This window comes from Scyliorhinus torazame, chromosome 12 (genome assembly GCF_047496885.1).
Source record: "Scyliorhinus torazame isolate Kashiwa2021f chromosome 12, sScyTor2.1, whole genome shotgun sequence".
NCBI classification, from domain to species: Eukaryota; Metazoa; Chordata; class Chondrichthyes; order Carcharhiniformes; family Scyliorhinidae; genus Scyliorhinus; species Scyliorhinus torazame.
Genome location: NC_092718.1, coordinates 69,472,221 through 69,487,321, shown reverse-complemented (window position 1 = coordinate 69,487,321; position 15,101 = coordinate 69,472,221). Strand labels below are relative to the sequence as shown.

The 15,101-nt window shown below is 64.0% G+C and overlaps 1 protein-coding gene across 1 annotated transcript in view; it reads left to right on the top strand.

Annotated features, from left to right (window-relative positions):
• The window catches only part of st14 (ST14 transmembrane serine protease matriptase), a 247,426-nt gene that overhangs the window by 218,483 nt on the left and 13,842 nt on the right, over positions 1-15,101 (top strand). Inside the window, exons 16-17 of the mRNA XM_072468842.1 lie at positions 718-895; positions 11,671-11,936. Of these exons, the coding sequence (XP_072324943.1) occupies positions 718-895; positions 11,671-11,936 (444 nt within the window). The remainder of the gene's footprint in view (positions 1-717; positions 896-11,670; positions 11,937-15,101) is intronic.

Below are 15,101 nucleotides of genomic sequence, written 5' to 3'. Positions count from 1 at the left end.
CCTGGGAGTGTTTGATGGGGACAGCGTTGAAAAACATTTACTCTGTAAAAAAAACCTCCTCCTGTACGTGGATTTGGATTTGATTTATTGTAACGAGTACCGAGGTACAGTGAAAATTATTATTTTGCGTTCAGCCCAGACTGATCATTCCACACATGATTAAAAAAATCACAGGACAGACATAAATACATCCACAGACCCACCACCTCATAACCCCTCCATTACCTACACCCCTACATAAGTGGTGGGTCTGTGGAATTCATTGCCACAGAGGACGGTGGAGGCCGGGACGTTGAGTGTCTTTAAGACAGAAGTTGATAAATTCTTGATTTCTCGAGGAATTAAGGGCTATGGAGAGAGAGCGGGTAAATGGAGTTGAAATCAGCCATGATTGAATGGTGGAGTGGACTCGATGGGCTGAATGGCCTTACTTCCGCTCCTATGTCTTATGGTCTTATAAATACACAATGTAAATACATAGACACGGGCATCAGGCGAAGCATATCGGAGTGCAGTACTACTCGGTAGAGAAGATGTGTGAAGAGATCAGATCAGTCCTTCCGAGGGTCATTCTTGAGTCTGGTAACAGCGAGGAAGAAGCTGTTTTTGAATCTGTTAGTGCTTGTCAGAGTTTTGTATCTCATGCGCGATAGAAGTCCTGATGGGACAGTGTAGAGGGAGGTTTTCTCTGCATCTAACACCTTGTTCCTGTCTCAGTTCCTCAGTGCGGTGTCCGTCCTTTTAAGCAGCAGAGGATTGTGGGTGGCACGAGTGCGGACCTCGGAGAATGGCCCTGGCAAGTCAGTCTACACTATGGGAGACTGGGTCACGCCTGCGGAGCCTCCATTATCTCGGACAACTGGCTGATTTCGGCCTCACATTGCTTCATGGATCAGTGAGTATAAAGGTTTTGGGTGGTAAATCTGTGCGAGGATCTCAGAGCTGTAGCGCGTATCAGCGTGGGGACATTTGGGATCCCCTTTACCCTCCCCCACATCCAGTGACCGACACCCTGGATTCCACTCTGCCCCCTCCTCCTATGACAGACACATCATCTGTTTGATCGCAAACACACCACCCCTTAAAGCCTCACCCCCACCCTGGTCCTTCATTCAAGCCCCCCAACCCCAGCACCTACCATCGCCTTCACCTTCCAGCCCCAGCACCATGCAGCTAACACAGCCCCTATAGCGCCCCAGGCCCCTCATAACCCTCCATTACCGACACCCCTACCCACTCTCCGACCCCTCACCCACACCCCGCCCTCGTGACCCACTCCCATGCTCCAGACTCTCCCCAATCGTTCAGACCCTCACGCCCATCCTCAAGACCCTAACCCCACCCTCCCGCCCCGCACCCTCGAGCCCCACATCCCCACCATCGAGCCCCCTCACCCCCCCTCCCCCGAACCCCCACCCCTCACCCGCACCCCCACCAACGCGACCCACGTCCACCCTCCAGGCCCTCCCTCCATCCTCGAGCCCCTCACCGCCACACTCGAGCCCCTCAACACCACCCTCGAGCCCCTCGCTCCCACGTTCGGAGCCCCTCACCCCCACCCTCAAGGCCCTCATCCGCACGCTCGAGCCCCTCACCCCCACCCTCGAGCCCCTCACCCCCACCCTCGGGGCCCCTCACCCCCACCCCCGAGCTCCTCACCCCACCCCCGAGCCTCTCACCCCCACCCTCTGGCCCCTCACCCCCACCCTCGGACCCCTCACCCCCACCCCCGAGCTTCTCACCCCCACCCCCGAGCTTCTCACCCCCACCCCCGAGCTCCTCACCCCCACCCCGAGCTCCTCACCCCCACCCCGAGCTCCTCACCCCCACCCCGAGCTCCTCACCCCCACCCCCGAGCTCCTCAACCCCACCCCGAGCTCCTCACCCCACGCCCGAGCTCCCTCACCCCCACCCCCGAGCCCCTCACCCCCACGCTCGAGCCCCTCACCCCCACGCTCGAGCCCCTCACCCCCACGCTCGAGCCCCTCACCCCCACCCCCCGAGCCCCTCACCCCCACCCCCGAGCCCCTCACCCCCACCCCGAGCCCCTCATCCCACCCCCGAGCCCCTCATCCCACCCCCGAGCCCCTCACCCCCCCACCCCTGAGCCCCTCACCCCCACCCTCGAGCCCCTCAACCCCACCCTCGAGACCTGCACCCCCACCTCGAGACCCTCAGCCCCACCCTCGAGCCCCTCATACCACCCTCGAGCCCCTCGCTCCCACGTTCGAGCCCCTCACCCCCACCCTCAAGGCCCTCATCCGCACCCTCGAGCCCCTCACCCCCACCCTCGAGCCCCTCACCCCCACCCTCGAGCCCTCACCCCCACCCTCGAGCCCCTCACCCCCACCCTCGGACCCCCCACCCTCGGACCCCCCCACCCTCGGACCCCCCACCCTCGGACCCCCCACCCTCGGGACCCCCCACCCTCGGACCCTTCACCCCCGAGCTCCTCACCCCCACCCCCGAGCTCCTCACCCTCACCCCCGAGCTCCTCACCCTCACCCCCCGAGCTCCTCACCCCCACCCCCGAGCTCCTCACCCCCACCCCCGAGCTCCTCACCCCCACCCCCGAGCCCCTCACCTCCACGCTCGAGCCCCTCACCCCCACCCCCGAGCCCCTCACCCCCACCCCGAGCCCCTCACCCCCACCCCCGAGCCCCTCACCCCCACCCCCGAGCCCCTCACCCCCACCCCCGAGCCCCTCACCCCCACCCTCGAGCACCTCAACCCCACCCTCGAGACCTGCACCCCCACCCTCGAGACCCTCAGACCCAACCTCGAGCCCCTCACCCCCACCCTCGAGCCCCTCACCTCCACTCTCGAGCCCCTCACCTCCACCCTCGAGCCCCTCACCTCCACCCTCGAGCCCCTCACCTCCACCCTCGAGCCCCTCACCCCCACCCTCGAGCCCCTCACCCCCACCCTCGAGCCCCTCACCCCCACCCTCGAGCCCCTCAGCCCCACCCTCGAGCCCCTCAGCCCCACCCTCGAGCCCCTCAGCCCCACCCTCGAGCCCCTCAGCCCCACCCTCGAGCCCCTCAGCCCCACCCTCGAGCCCCTCAGCCCACCCTCGAGCCCCTCAGCCCCACCCTCGAGCCCCTCAGCCCCACCCTCGAGCCCCTCAGCCCCACCCTGGAGCCCCTCTCCCCCACCCTGGAGCCCCTCTCCCCCACCCTGGAGCCCCTCACCCCCACCCTGGAGCCCCTCACCCCCACCCTGGAGCCCCTCTTCCCCCACCCTGGAGCCCCTCCCCCCCACCCTGGAGCCCCTCCCCCCACCCTGGAGCCCCTCCCCCCCCACCCTGGAGCCCCCTCTCCCCCCCACCCTGGAGCCCCTCTCCCCCCCACCCTGGAGCCCCTCTCCCCCACCCTGGAGCCCCTCACCCCCACCCTGGAGCCCCTCTCCCCCCACCCTGGAGCCTCTCACCCGCACCCTGGAGCCCCTCTCCCCCACCCTGGAGCCCCTCTCCCCACCCTGGAGCCCCTCACCCCCACCCTGGAGCCCCTCTCCCCCACCCTGGAGCCCCTCTCCCCCACCCTGGAGCTCCTCGCCCCCACCCTGGAGCCCCTCAACACCACCCTCGAGCCCCTCACCCCCACGCTCGAGCCTCTCACCCCCACACTCAAGGCCCTCACCCCCACCCTCGAGCCCGTCACCCCCCACCCTCGAGCCCGTCACCCCCACCCACGGGCCACTCGTCCCCACCCGCGAGCCCCCCACCCCCTCAACCCTCACCCCCACCCCCTCAACCCTCACCCCCCACCCCCTCAACCCTCACCCCCACCCCCTCAACCCTCACACCCAACCCCTCAACCCTCACCCCCAACCCCGAGCCCTCACCCCCAACCCCGAGCCCTTCACCCCCACCCCCGAGCCCTTCACCCCCACCCCCGAGCCTCTCACCCCCACCCCCGAGCCCCCCACCCCGAGCCCCTCACCCCCACACCCTAGCCCCTTACCTCCACACCCTAGCCCCTCACCCCACCCCCTAGCCCCTTACCCCTAGCCCCTCACCCCCACCCCCTAGCCCCTCACCCCCAGCCCCTCACCCCCACCCCCCCAGCCCCCTCACCCCCACCCCCCAGCCCCTCACCCCAACCCCCCAGCCCCTCACCCCCACCCCCAGCCCCTCACCCCCACCCCAGCCCCTCACCCCCACCCCAGCCCCTCACCCCCAGCCCGAGCCCCCACCCCCGAGCCCCTCACCCACACCCTCGTGCCCCTCACCCCCCACCCTCGAGCCCCTCACCCTCACCCTCGAGCCCCTCACCCCCACCCTCGAGCCCCTCACCCCCCACCCTCTAGCCCCTCACCCCCACCCTCTAGCCCGTCACCCCCACCCTCTAGCCCCTCACCCCCACCCTCTAGCCCCTCACCCCCACCCTCTAGCCCCTCACCCCCACACTCTAGCCCCTCACCCCCACACTCTAGCCCCTCACCCCCACCCTCAAGACTCTCATGCCCATTCTCGAGCCCCTAACCCCACCTCGTGCTCCGCACCCTCGAGCCCCACATCCCCACTATCGAGCCCCTCACCCCCCTCACCCTCACCCCCATCCTCGAGACCATCACGCCCATCCTCGAGACCCTCACGCCCATCCTCGAGACCCTCACGCCCATCCTAGAGACCCTCACCCCCACCCTCTAGCCCCTCACCCCCCACCCTCTAGCCCCCCACCCCCACCCTCTAGCCCCCAGCCCACCCTCGAGCCCCTCACCCCCACCCACGAGCCCCTCACCCCCACCCACGAGCCCCTCACCTCCACCCTCAAGCCCCTCACCCCCACCCTCGAGCCCCTCACCCCCACCCTCGAGCCCCTCACCCCCACCCTCGAGCCCCTCACCCCCACCCTCTAGCCCCTCACCCCCCACCCTCTAGCCCCTCACCCCCACCCTCTAGCCCCTCAACCTCACACTCGAGCCCCTCACCCCACTCTCGAGCCCCTCACCCCCACTCTCGAGCCCCTCACCCCCCACTCTCGAGCCCCTCACCCCCACTCTCGAGCCCCTCACCCCCACCCACGAGCCCCTCACGCCCGCCCTCGAGCCCCTCACCCCCGCCCTCGAGCCCTCACCCCCGCCCTCGAGCCCCCTCACCCCCGCCCTCGAGCCCCTCACCCCCCGCCCTCGAGCCCCTCACCTCCACCCTCGAGCCCCTCACCTCCACCCTCGAGATTCTCACTAGAATCCTCGAGACTCTCACGCCAATCATTGAGCCCATCAACTCCAGCCCCTCGGACCCGCTCTCCAGCCCCTCGGCCCCACCCTCGAGCCCCTGACTCTAGCTCCCCTTTTCCTGTCCTATGAATAGTCAGATATTGAACAGAATGTTTATCAACTCACTGAGGTGTCACTCTCCATCTCTCTCTCCATCTCTCTCTCCATCTCTCTATCTCCTCCTGCTCACCCGTTATCCCCTCATCATCGTGCCCTCATCTTCACCAACACCCTCTCTCCTCCCCTCCTTCTTTCTCGCTGCCTCTTCTCCTTTCCCCTCTCTCCCCCTTAATCCTCCCCCATCTCACCTCCCCCTCTCACCTCCCCCTCTCACCCCTGCCCCTCTTAACCCCTCCCCCCCTCTTAATCTCCTCCCCCTCTTACCCTCCCTCCCCCTCTTACCCCTCCCTCCCCCTCTTACCCCTCCCCCTCTTACCCCTCCCCCCTCTTACCCTCCCCCCTCTTACCCTCCCTCCCCCTCTTACCCCTCCCTCCCCCTCTTACCCCTCCCTCCCCCTCTTACCCCTCCCTCCCCCTCTTACCCCTCCCTCCCCTCTTACCCCTCCCTCCCCCTCTTACCCCTCCCTCCCCCTCTTACCCCTCCCTCCCTCCCTCCTCCCCCTACCCTCCCTCCCCCTCTTACCCCTCCCTCCCCCTCTTACCCCTCCCCTCCCTCTCACCCCTCCCCTCCCTCTCACCCCCTCCCCTCCCTCCCCCTCTCACCCCTCCCCTCCCTCCCCTCTCACCCCTCCCCTCCCTCCCCCTCTCACCCCTCCCTCTCACCCCTCCCCTCTCCCCCCTCCCACCCCTCCCACCCCTCCCACCCCTCCTACCCCTCCCACCCCTCCCACCCCTCCCACCCCTCCCACCCCCTCTCACCCCTTCCACCCCTCCCACCCCCTCTCACCCCCTCTCACCCCTCCCACCCCCTCTCACCCCTCCCTCCCCCTCTCACCCCCCCACCCCTCCCTCCCCCTCTCACCCCTCCCTCCCCCTCACCCCTCCCCCCCCTCACACCCCCTCCCTCCCCCTCTCACCCCTCCCTCCCCTCTCACCCCTCCCTCCCCTCTCACCCCTCCCTCCCCTCTCACCCCTCCCTCCCCCTCTCACCCCTCCCCCCCCTCTCACCCCACCCCCCCCTCTCACCCCTCCCTCCCCCCTCACCCCCCCTCCCCCTCACCCCTCCCTCCCCTCTCACCCCCCCCCCCCCACCACCCCTCCCCCCCTCACACCCCCCCTCCCCCTCTCACCCCTCCCTCCCCCTCTCACCCCCCTCCCCCCCCACCCCCCACCCCCTCCACCCCACCACCCCCACACCCCTCCCTCCCCACCACCCCTCACCCCCCTCTCACCCCCCCCCCCCCCCCCCTCCTCACACCCCCCTCCCCCTCCTCACCCCTCCCACCCCCCCACACCCCTCCCTCCCCTCTCACCCCTCCCTCCCCTCTCACCCCTCCCTCCCCCTCTCACCCCTCCCTCCCCCTCTCACCCCTCCCTCCCCTCTCACCCCCCTCCCCCTCTCACCCCTCCCTCCCCCTCTCACACCTCCCTCACCCTCACACCCCTCCCCCCCCTCTCACCCCTCCCCTCCCCTCTCACCCCTCCCTCCCCCTCCACCCCTCCCTCCCCCTCTCACCACCCCCCTCCCTCCCCCCTCTCACCCCTCCATCCCCCTCTCACCCCTCCCTCCCCCCTCCACCCTCCCTCCCCCCCACCCTCCCTCCCCCTCTCACCCCACCCTCCTCCCTCTCACCCCTCCCCTCCCTCCCCCTCTCACCCCTCCCCCTCCCTCCCCCTCTCACCCCTCCCCTCCCTCCCCCTCCACCCCTCCCTCCCCCTCTCCACCCTCCCCCCCCTCCCCCTCTCACCCCTCCCCCTCCCTCCCCCTCTCACCCCTCCCCCTCCCTCCCCCTCTCACCCCTCCCCCCTCCCTCCCCCTCTCACCCCTCCCCCTCTCACCCCTCCCCCTCCCTCCCCTCTCACCCCTCCCCCTCCCCCCTCCCCTCTCACCCCTCCCCCTCCCCCCCCTCTCTCACCCCCCCCTCTCTCACCCCCCCTCTCTCACCCCCCCCTCTCTCACCCCCCCCTCCCCCCCCTCCTCTCACCCCCCCCTCTCACCCCCCCGCCCTCACCCCCCCCACTACTCTCTCACCCCCCCCTCTCTCACCCCCCCTCTCTCACCCCCCCCTCTCTCACCCCCCCCTCTCTCACCCCCCTCTCTCACCCCCCCCTCTCTCACCCCCCCCTCTCTCACCCCCCCCTCTCTCACCCCCCTCTCCTCACCCCCCCTCTCTCACCCCCCCTCTCTCACCCCCCCCTCTCTCACCCCCCCTCTCTCACCCCCCCCCTCTCTCACCCCCCCCTCTCCACCCCCCCCTCTCTCACCCCCCCCTCTCTCACCCCCCCTCTCTCACCCCCCCCTCTCTCACCCCCCCCTCTCTCACCCCCCCTCTCTCACCTCCCCCTCTCTCACCTCCCCCTCTCTCACCTCCCCCTCTCTCACCTCCCCTCTCTCACCTCCCCTCTCTCACCTCCCCCTCTCTCACCTCCCCCTCTCTCACCTCCCCCTCTCTCACCTCCCCCTCTCTCACCTCCCCCTCCTCACCTCCCCCTCTCACCTGCCCTCTTAACCCTCCCCCTCTTAACTCCTCCCTCCCCCTCTTAACTCCTCCCTCCCCCTCTTACCCCTCCCTCCCCCCCCCCTCTTACCCCTCCTCCCCCCCTTACCCCTCCCTCCCACCCCTCTTACCCCTCCCTCCCCCCCCTCTTACCCCTCCCCCCCCCTCTTACCCCTCCCTCCCCCCCTCTTACCCCTCCCTCCCCCTCTACCCCTCCCTCCCCCTCTTACCCCTCCCTCCCCCTCTTACCCCTCCCTCCCCCTCTTACCCCTCCCTCCCCCTCTACCCCTCCCTCCCCCTCTTACCCTCCCTCCCCTCTTACCCCTCCCTCCCCCCTCTTACCCCTCCTCCCCCTCTTACCCCTCCCTCCCCCCTCTAACCCCTCCCTCCCCTCTTACCCCTCCCTCCCCCTCTTACCCCTCCCACCCCCTCTTACCCCTCCCTCCCCCTCTTACCCCTCCCTCCCCCTCTTACCCCTCCCTCCCCCTCTTACCCCTCCCCTCCCCTCTTACCCCTCCCTCCCCCTCTTACCCCTCCCCCCCCTCTTTCCCCTCCCCTCCTCCCCTCCCTCCCCCTCACCCCTCCCCTCCCTCCCCCTCTCACCCCTCCCCCTCCCTCCCCCTCTCACCCTCCCCTCCCTCCCCCTCTCACCCCTCCCCTCCCTCCCCCTCTCACCCCTCCCTCTCCCCTCCCTCTCACTCCTCCCTCTCACCCCTCCCTCTCACCCCTCCCTCTCACCCCTCCCTCTCACCCCTCCCACTCACCCCTCCCCCTCACCCCTCCCCACTCACCCCTCCCCCTCTCACCCCTCCCACCCCTCCCCCTCTCACCCCTCCCTCCCCCCTCACCCCCCCCTCCCCTCTCTCCCCTCCCCCTCTCTCCCTCCCTCCCCTCTCCCTCTCTCCCCTCCCCCTCTCTCCCCTCCCCCTCTCTCCCCTCCCCCTCCCTCCCCTCCCCCTCTCTCCCCTCCCCCTCTCTTCCCCTCCCCCTCTCTCCCTCCCCCTCTCTCCCCTCCCCCTCTCTCCCCTCCCCCTCTCTCCCTCCCCCTCTCTCCCCTCCCCCTCTCTCCCCTCCCCTCTCTCCCTCCCCCTCTCTCCCCTCCCCCTCTCTCCCCTCCCCCTCTCTCCCCTCCCCCTCTCTCCCCTCCCCCTCTCTCCCCTCCCCCTCTCTCCCCTCCCCTCTCTCCCCTCCCCCTCTCTCCCCTCCCCCTCTCCCCTCTCTCCCCTCCCCTCTCTCCCCTCCCCCCTCTCTCCCCTCCCCCCTCTCTCCCCTCCCCCTCTCTCCCTCCCCTCTCTCCCCTCCCCCTCTCTCCCCTCCCCCTCCTCTCCCCTCCCCCTCTCTCCCCTCCCCCTCTCTCCCCTCCCCTCTCTCCCCTCCCCCTCTCTCCCCTCCCCCTCTCTCCCCTCCCCCTCTCCCCTCCCCCTCTCTCCCCTCCCCCTCTCTCCCCTCCCCCTCTCTCCCCTCCCCCTCTCTCCCCTCCCCCTCTCTCCCCTCCCCCTCTCTCCCTCCCCCTCTCTCCCCTCCCCCTCTCTCCCCTCCCCCTCTCTCCCTCCCCCTCTCTCCCTCCCCCTCTCTCCCCTCCCCCTCTCTCCCCTCCCCTCTCTCCCCTCCCCCTCTCTCCCCTCCCCCTCTCTCCCCTCCCCCTCTCTCCCTCTCTCCCCTCCCCCTCTCTCCCCTCCCCCTCTCTCCCCCTCCCCCTCTCTCCCCTCTCTCCCCTCCCCCTCTCTCCCCTCCCCCTCTCTCCCCTCCCCCTCTCTCCCCTCCCCCTCTCTCCCCTCTCTCCCTCCCCCTCTCTGCCCTCCCCCCCCTCTCTGCCCTCCCCCTCTTTCCCCTCCCCCTCTCTGCCCTCCCCCTCTCTGCCCTCCCCCTCTCTGCCCTCCCCCTCTTTCCCCTCCCCCTCTTTCCCTCCCCCTCTCTGCCCTCCCCCTCTCTGCCCTCCCCCTCTTTCCCCTCCCCCTCTCTGCCCTCCCCCTCTCTGCCCTCCCCCTCTCTGCCCTCCCCCTCTCTGCCCTCCCCCTCTCTGCCCTCCCCCTCTCTGCCCTCCCCCTCTCTGCCCTCCCCCTCTCTGCCCTCCCCCTCTCTGCCCTCCCCCTCTCTGCCCTCCCCCTCTCTGCCCTCCCCCTCTCTGCCCTCCCCCTCTCTGCCCTCCCCCTCTCTGCCCTCCCCCTCTCTGCCCTCCCCCTCTCTGCCCTCCCCCTCTCTGCCCTCCCCCTCTCTGCCCTCCCCCTCTCTGCCCTCCCCCTCTCTGCCCTCCCCCTCTCTGCCCTCCCCCTCTCTGCCCTCCCCCTCTCTGCCCTCCCCCTCTCTGCCCTCCCCCTCTCTGCCCTCCCCCTCTCTGCCCTCCCCCCTCTGCCCTCCCCCCTCTGCCCTCCCCCCTCTGCCCTCCCCCCTCTGCCCTCCCCCCTCTGCCCTCCCCCACTCTGCCCTCCCCCTCTCTGCCCTCCCCCTCTCTGCCCTCCCCCTCTCTGCCCTCCCCCTCTCTGCCCTCCCCCTCTCTGCCCTCCCCCTCTCTGCCCTCCCCCTCTCTGCCCTCCCCCTCTCTGCCCTCCCCCTCTCTGCCCTCCCCCTCTCTGCCCTCCCCCTCTCTGCCCTCCCCCTCTCTGCCCTCCCCCTCTCTGCCCTCCCCCTCTCTGCCCTCCCCCTCTCTGCCCTCCCCCTCTCTGCCCTCCCCCTCTCTGCCCTCCCCCTCTCTGCCCTCTCCCCCTCTCTGCCCTCTCCCCCTCTCTGCCCTCTCCCCCTCTCTGCCCTCCCCCTCTCTCCTCTCCCCCTCCCCACTACCCTCTGCCCCTCCCCCACCCCCTTCTCTGCATCCCCTCTCCTCCCCTCTGCCCTCCCATCACTGCCCTTCCCCTCTCCTACCCATATCTCTCCTACAATTTCTCTCCTCGCTCTCTCTCTCCCATCTCCCTCCTTCCTCTCTTCTCCTGCCCCACTCCCCTCTCCCCTCACTCCCATCTCCCGCTCCCTTCTCTCCCCTCTCTCCTCTCCCCTCTCTCCCCTCACTCCCATCCCCCGCTCCCCTCTCTCCCCTCACTCCCATCCCCCACTCCCCTCTCTCCCCTTCCCTCTCTCCCCTCCCCTCTCTCCCCTCCCCTTCTCTCCCCTCCCCTTCTCTCCCCTCCCCTTTTCTCCCCTCCCCTCACTCCCACCCCCCTCTCCCCCTCTCTCCCCTCCCCCTGACTCCCATCCCCCGCTCCCCTCTCTCCCCTCCCCCTTTCTCCCCTCCCCGTCCCCCTCTGTCCCCTCCCCCTCACTCCCGTCCCCTCTCTCCCCTCCCCCTCTCTCCCCTCACTCCCATAACCCGCTCCCCTCACTCCCACCCCCCCCCGCTCCCCTCTCTCCCCTCTCTCCTCTCCCCTCACTCCCATCCCCCGCTCCCCTCTTTCCCTGCTCCCCTCTTTCCCTGCTCCCCTCTTTCCCTGCTCCCCCTCTCTCCCTGCTCCCCCTCTCTCCCTGCTCCCCCTCTCTCCCTGCTCCCCCTCTCTCCCTGCTCCCCCTCTCTCCCTGCTCCCCCTCTCTCCCTGCTCCCCCTCTCTCCCTGCTCCCCCTCTCTCCCTGCTCCCCCTCTCTCCCTGCTCCCCCTCTCTCCCTGCTCCCCCTCTCTCCCTGCTCCCCCTCTCTCCCTGCTCCCCCTCTCTCCCTGCTCCCCCTCTCTCCCTGCTCCCCCTCTCTCCCTGCTCCCCCTCTCTCCCTGCTCCCCCTCTCTCCCTGCTCCCCCTCGCTCCCTGCTCCCCCTCGCTCCCTGCTCCCCCTCGCTCCCTGCTCCCCCTCGCTCCCTGCTCCCCCTCGCTCCCCTCTCTCTTCTCCCCCTCACTCCCATCCCTGCTCCCAGGTATAACGATCCCTCAAAGTGGTTGGCATTTGGTGGGATGAATTTTCAGGGCGATCCCCTCGCTCAGATCCGAAGGATGAAGCAGATTCACAAACACCAGCGTTACAACGAGGAGACCTACGATTACGACATTGCCCTGATCGAACTGGAGGCCCCCTATGATCTGCTGCCGAAAGTGCACCCCATCTGTCTCCCGGACACTTCGCACATTTTCCCGACTGGGATGTCCTGCTGGGTGACGGGATGGGGGGCCATGTATGAAGGGGGTAAGTAACCTTACTCTGGAGACCGGGTGGGCGAGGCTGGGGTAGATGCAGTTTAACATACAGAGCGGTCACATCGAACGGAGATCAGAATGTTTACCCTAATTGCAGAAGAACAGAGAGCCAGTTTGGGAAATCACAGCGAGCTGGAAAACAGATACAACTTGTAATGAAGCAACCCCCTGGTAGATAGACAAATCTGCAATACAAAGGGGTCGCCTCCCCCTCCATCCTCCCTCCAGTCTAGATGCAGATGGAAGTTGCCCTTGGCTGGGGAGGTGGGGTACATGGGTGGTGGTGAGGTTCAAGTGAAGGGGGAACAGACGGATATCGGGGAATTTCTTCCCTGGGAGGAGGTTGTGGTGTTCTTTGTGTTACTTATACTCAGGATGGATGTCGTATTGTTCACAAATCCCACACGAGCTAAGTTCAACAACAAAGCTAACATTTATTACACTACTTAATATACAGCTCGCTCACTTACTCCTGTGGCAAGCAATAATCTATTAAACTACAATCTACACTGTACTAATATTTGTCTCATGCACTCTGTCTTCAACTGTACTCTCCTCTCTCCTACATTCTCTCCCACTCTCTCCTCGAAGCCTGACAGTCAGTCCTTTTTATAGGTCTGTCCCCAGCTCCATCTAGTGGTCAATTATGATATTACATTAACCCTTTATATACTAGACATTCTACATGATGTCACATCCCCTTTCTTTGAAAAATGTTTGAGACACTTTCAAACATTTAATGCATACATGTACAGGAATTAGTTTATACATATCATGTACAATGTAATGTCAAATATCATAATATCACAATTACAGAGTAATAGGTTATTATTTGGTACAAGTTCAGCCGATTAGGTTGTTTCCTTATCCTCTTGGACATTCTTTATACACTTGGGGTGTCATTAAAATTGTCCCTTGTCCGTTCATGAGTTCTGTTGACAACAAAGCTGTCGGAAATTCAATATTGCAAAACATTGAGTCCGGTTGTGTTAGAGTTGGTTCTGGAACATGAATTGGATTCTTGACTTTTAATAAAGTTCATCGATTCCTACGACACATCATTCTAGATTTGGTTTGTAGCACATATGAATGTGGTGCAACTTCCCTCATCACCTTTGCAGTTACCGACCAACCACTTTTTGGATTTTGTATCCTGACGATATCTCCTTGGTTAAGTGGAGGTAGTTCCTTTGCATGTCTATCGTAATAGCAACTTTATTTACTTTTTTGTTGTCGCATTTTATCATGTATTATCTGTTCATCCAGATTCGGAAAGGTTATGGCTTGGAACGGAGTACGTAGCTCCCTTCCCATCAACATCTGGACTCTGGGCAGGCGACAAACCTGATGCCCAAGGAGTAGCTCTGTAGTTTAACTGTGCGAACGAAATATCCTTCTGATCATCATACGCCTTCTTGAACAGTTTCTTTACTATTCCAACACCTTTCTCGGCTTTCCCATTTGACTGCGGGTATAACGCACTCGATGTGATGTGTTGGAAGTTGTAGCATTTGGCAAACGACAACCATTCCCGACCACTAGAACAGGGACCATTATTCGTCATGACCTTTAGGGATATGCCATGTCATGCGAATACAGACTTCGCAGCTCTTATGACTGATTGAGCAGTCAAATCAGTAGTTAGCGTTATCACTTCTGGATAATTGGAATAGTAATGTATGATTATCCGGTAATCATTTCCTCCAAAATAGAATAAGTCCATCCCAACCTTTAACCATGAATTAGTGATAAGCTCACTCGATGCAAATGTTTCTTTGCACTGGGACAGCTGATGTGTTTGGCAGACACTACAATCTTGAACAATCTTGTCAATCTTGATGCCTGGCCAATAGACTGATTGCCGAGCACCTATTTTGCTTTCCTCTATTCCTTGATGCCCTTCATGTATCCTTGCTAGGACAAGTCTTCGGAGGCAAGATGTTATGACAATTCGTCACCTTTCAGCAAAAAACCATTGACAATGGTCAGGTCATTGTGGGAGCATATCTGTTCACTCAGGGTTAATGGGTTGAAATTATAATCTCATTCGGCCAAGCAGCTGTGACCATTGTTCCAGCTCACCCGACACGTAATGGGTTGAAATTGTAAACTCATTAGGTCAAGCTTTGTTCCTTTTCTCGATGTGGTATTACTACATTTTGTAAATTTGTAATCACATCTATTTTGATCAGTTCTCTAAATCTTGTTACTATCTTGTGATTTTGTCACGAGATCACCGGATCCAACTGCCAAACAGAACGACTTGCAATTAACCAGATCTGTATAAATACTGCATGTGTACTATAACCCTTTGCTCCTCTCAAGCTGTCAGTTAGGGTATCAATACCTTGCTGTCAGTAGGAAAACCAGTCCTTCTACAAGTAAAAAGTTACTGCTCAGATTCACAGGAATGTGTCTGTGTGGTCCTTAAAGAACCCAGTCGTATAATCTTCGACATAAACCTTGACACTTCTAAAACCGTTGTAGCTGCCATTGGGTCACGTTTCCATCAGATGTTTCATCACACGCTGAAGGGTTGCATCCTTTGCTGTCTCTTCTCGAATTAGGTTTAGTTGTGCATCACACACTGGTAACATGTCTGCCATGAATGTGGCTGGTGCTTCCACATTTAATGTTGCCTCATCAGTGTAACTAGTTGCACGTGATAAAGTATCTGACAAGATCTTTACCTGGAGTATATGAGTAAAATCATATCTACGCAGCTTCATCATCATCCTTTGTAGTCTTGGCGACATATCATTGAGACCTTTTCTAATTATGTTGACTAAAGGACGGTGATCCGTTTCCACAGTGAAATGCGGCAGGCCAAACACATAATAGTGGAATGTCCTTATGTCAGTAAGTAAAGCTAGACATTCTTTCTCTATTTGTGTGTATCTCTGTTCTGTCTGAGTCATTGCACATGATGCATATGCTACAGGATTCTGCGAAAACCGGCGGGGCGGGCTACTCCGGCGGGAAGGAGTTGCGTGAACCACTCCGGCGTCGGGCCGTCCCAAAGGTGCAGAATCCTCTGCACCTTCAGGGGCGAGGCCGGCGGCAGAGTGGTTTCCACCACGCCGGCCGGCGCGGGAGGGGCTTGGCACCACACCACCGGCGCCGAAGGGGCCTCCGCCGGCCAGTGCGAATTGGC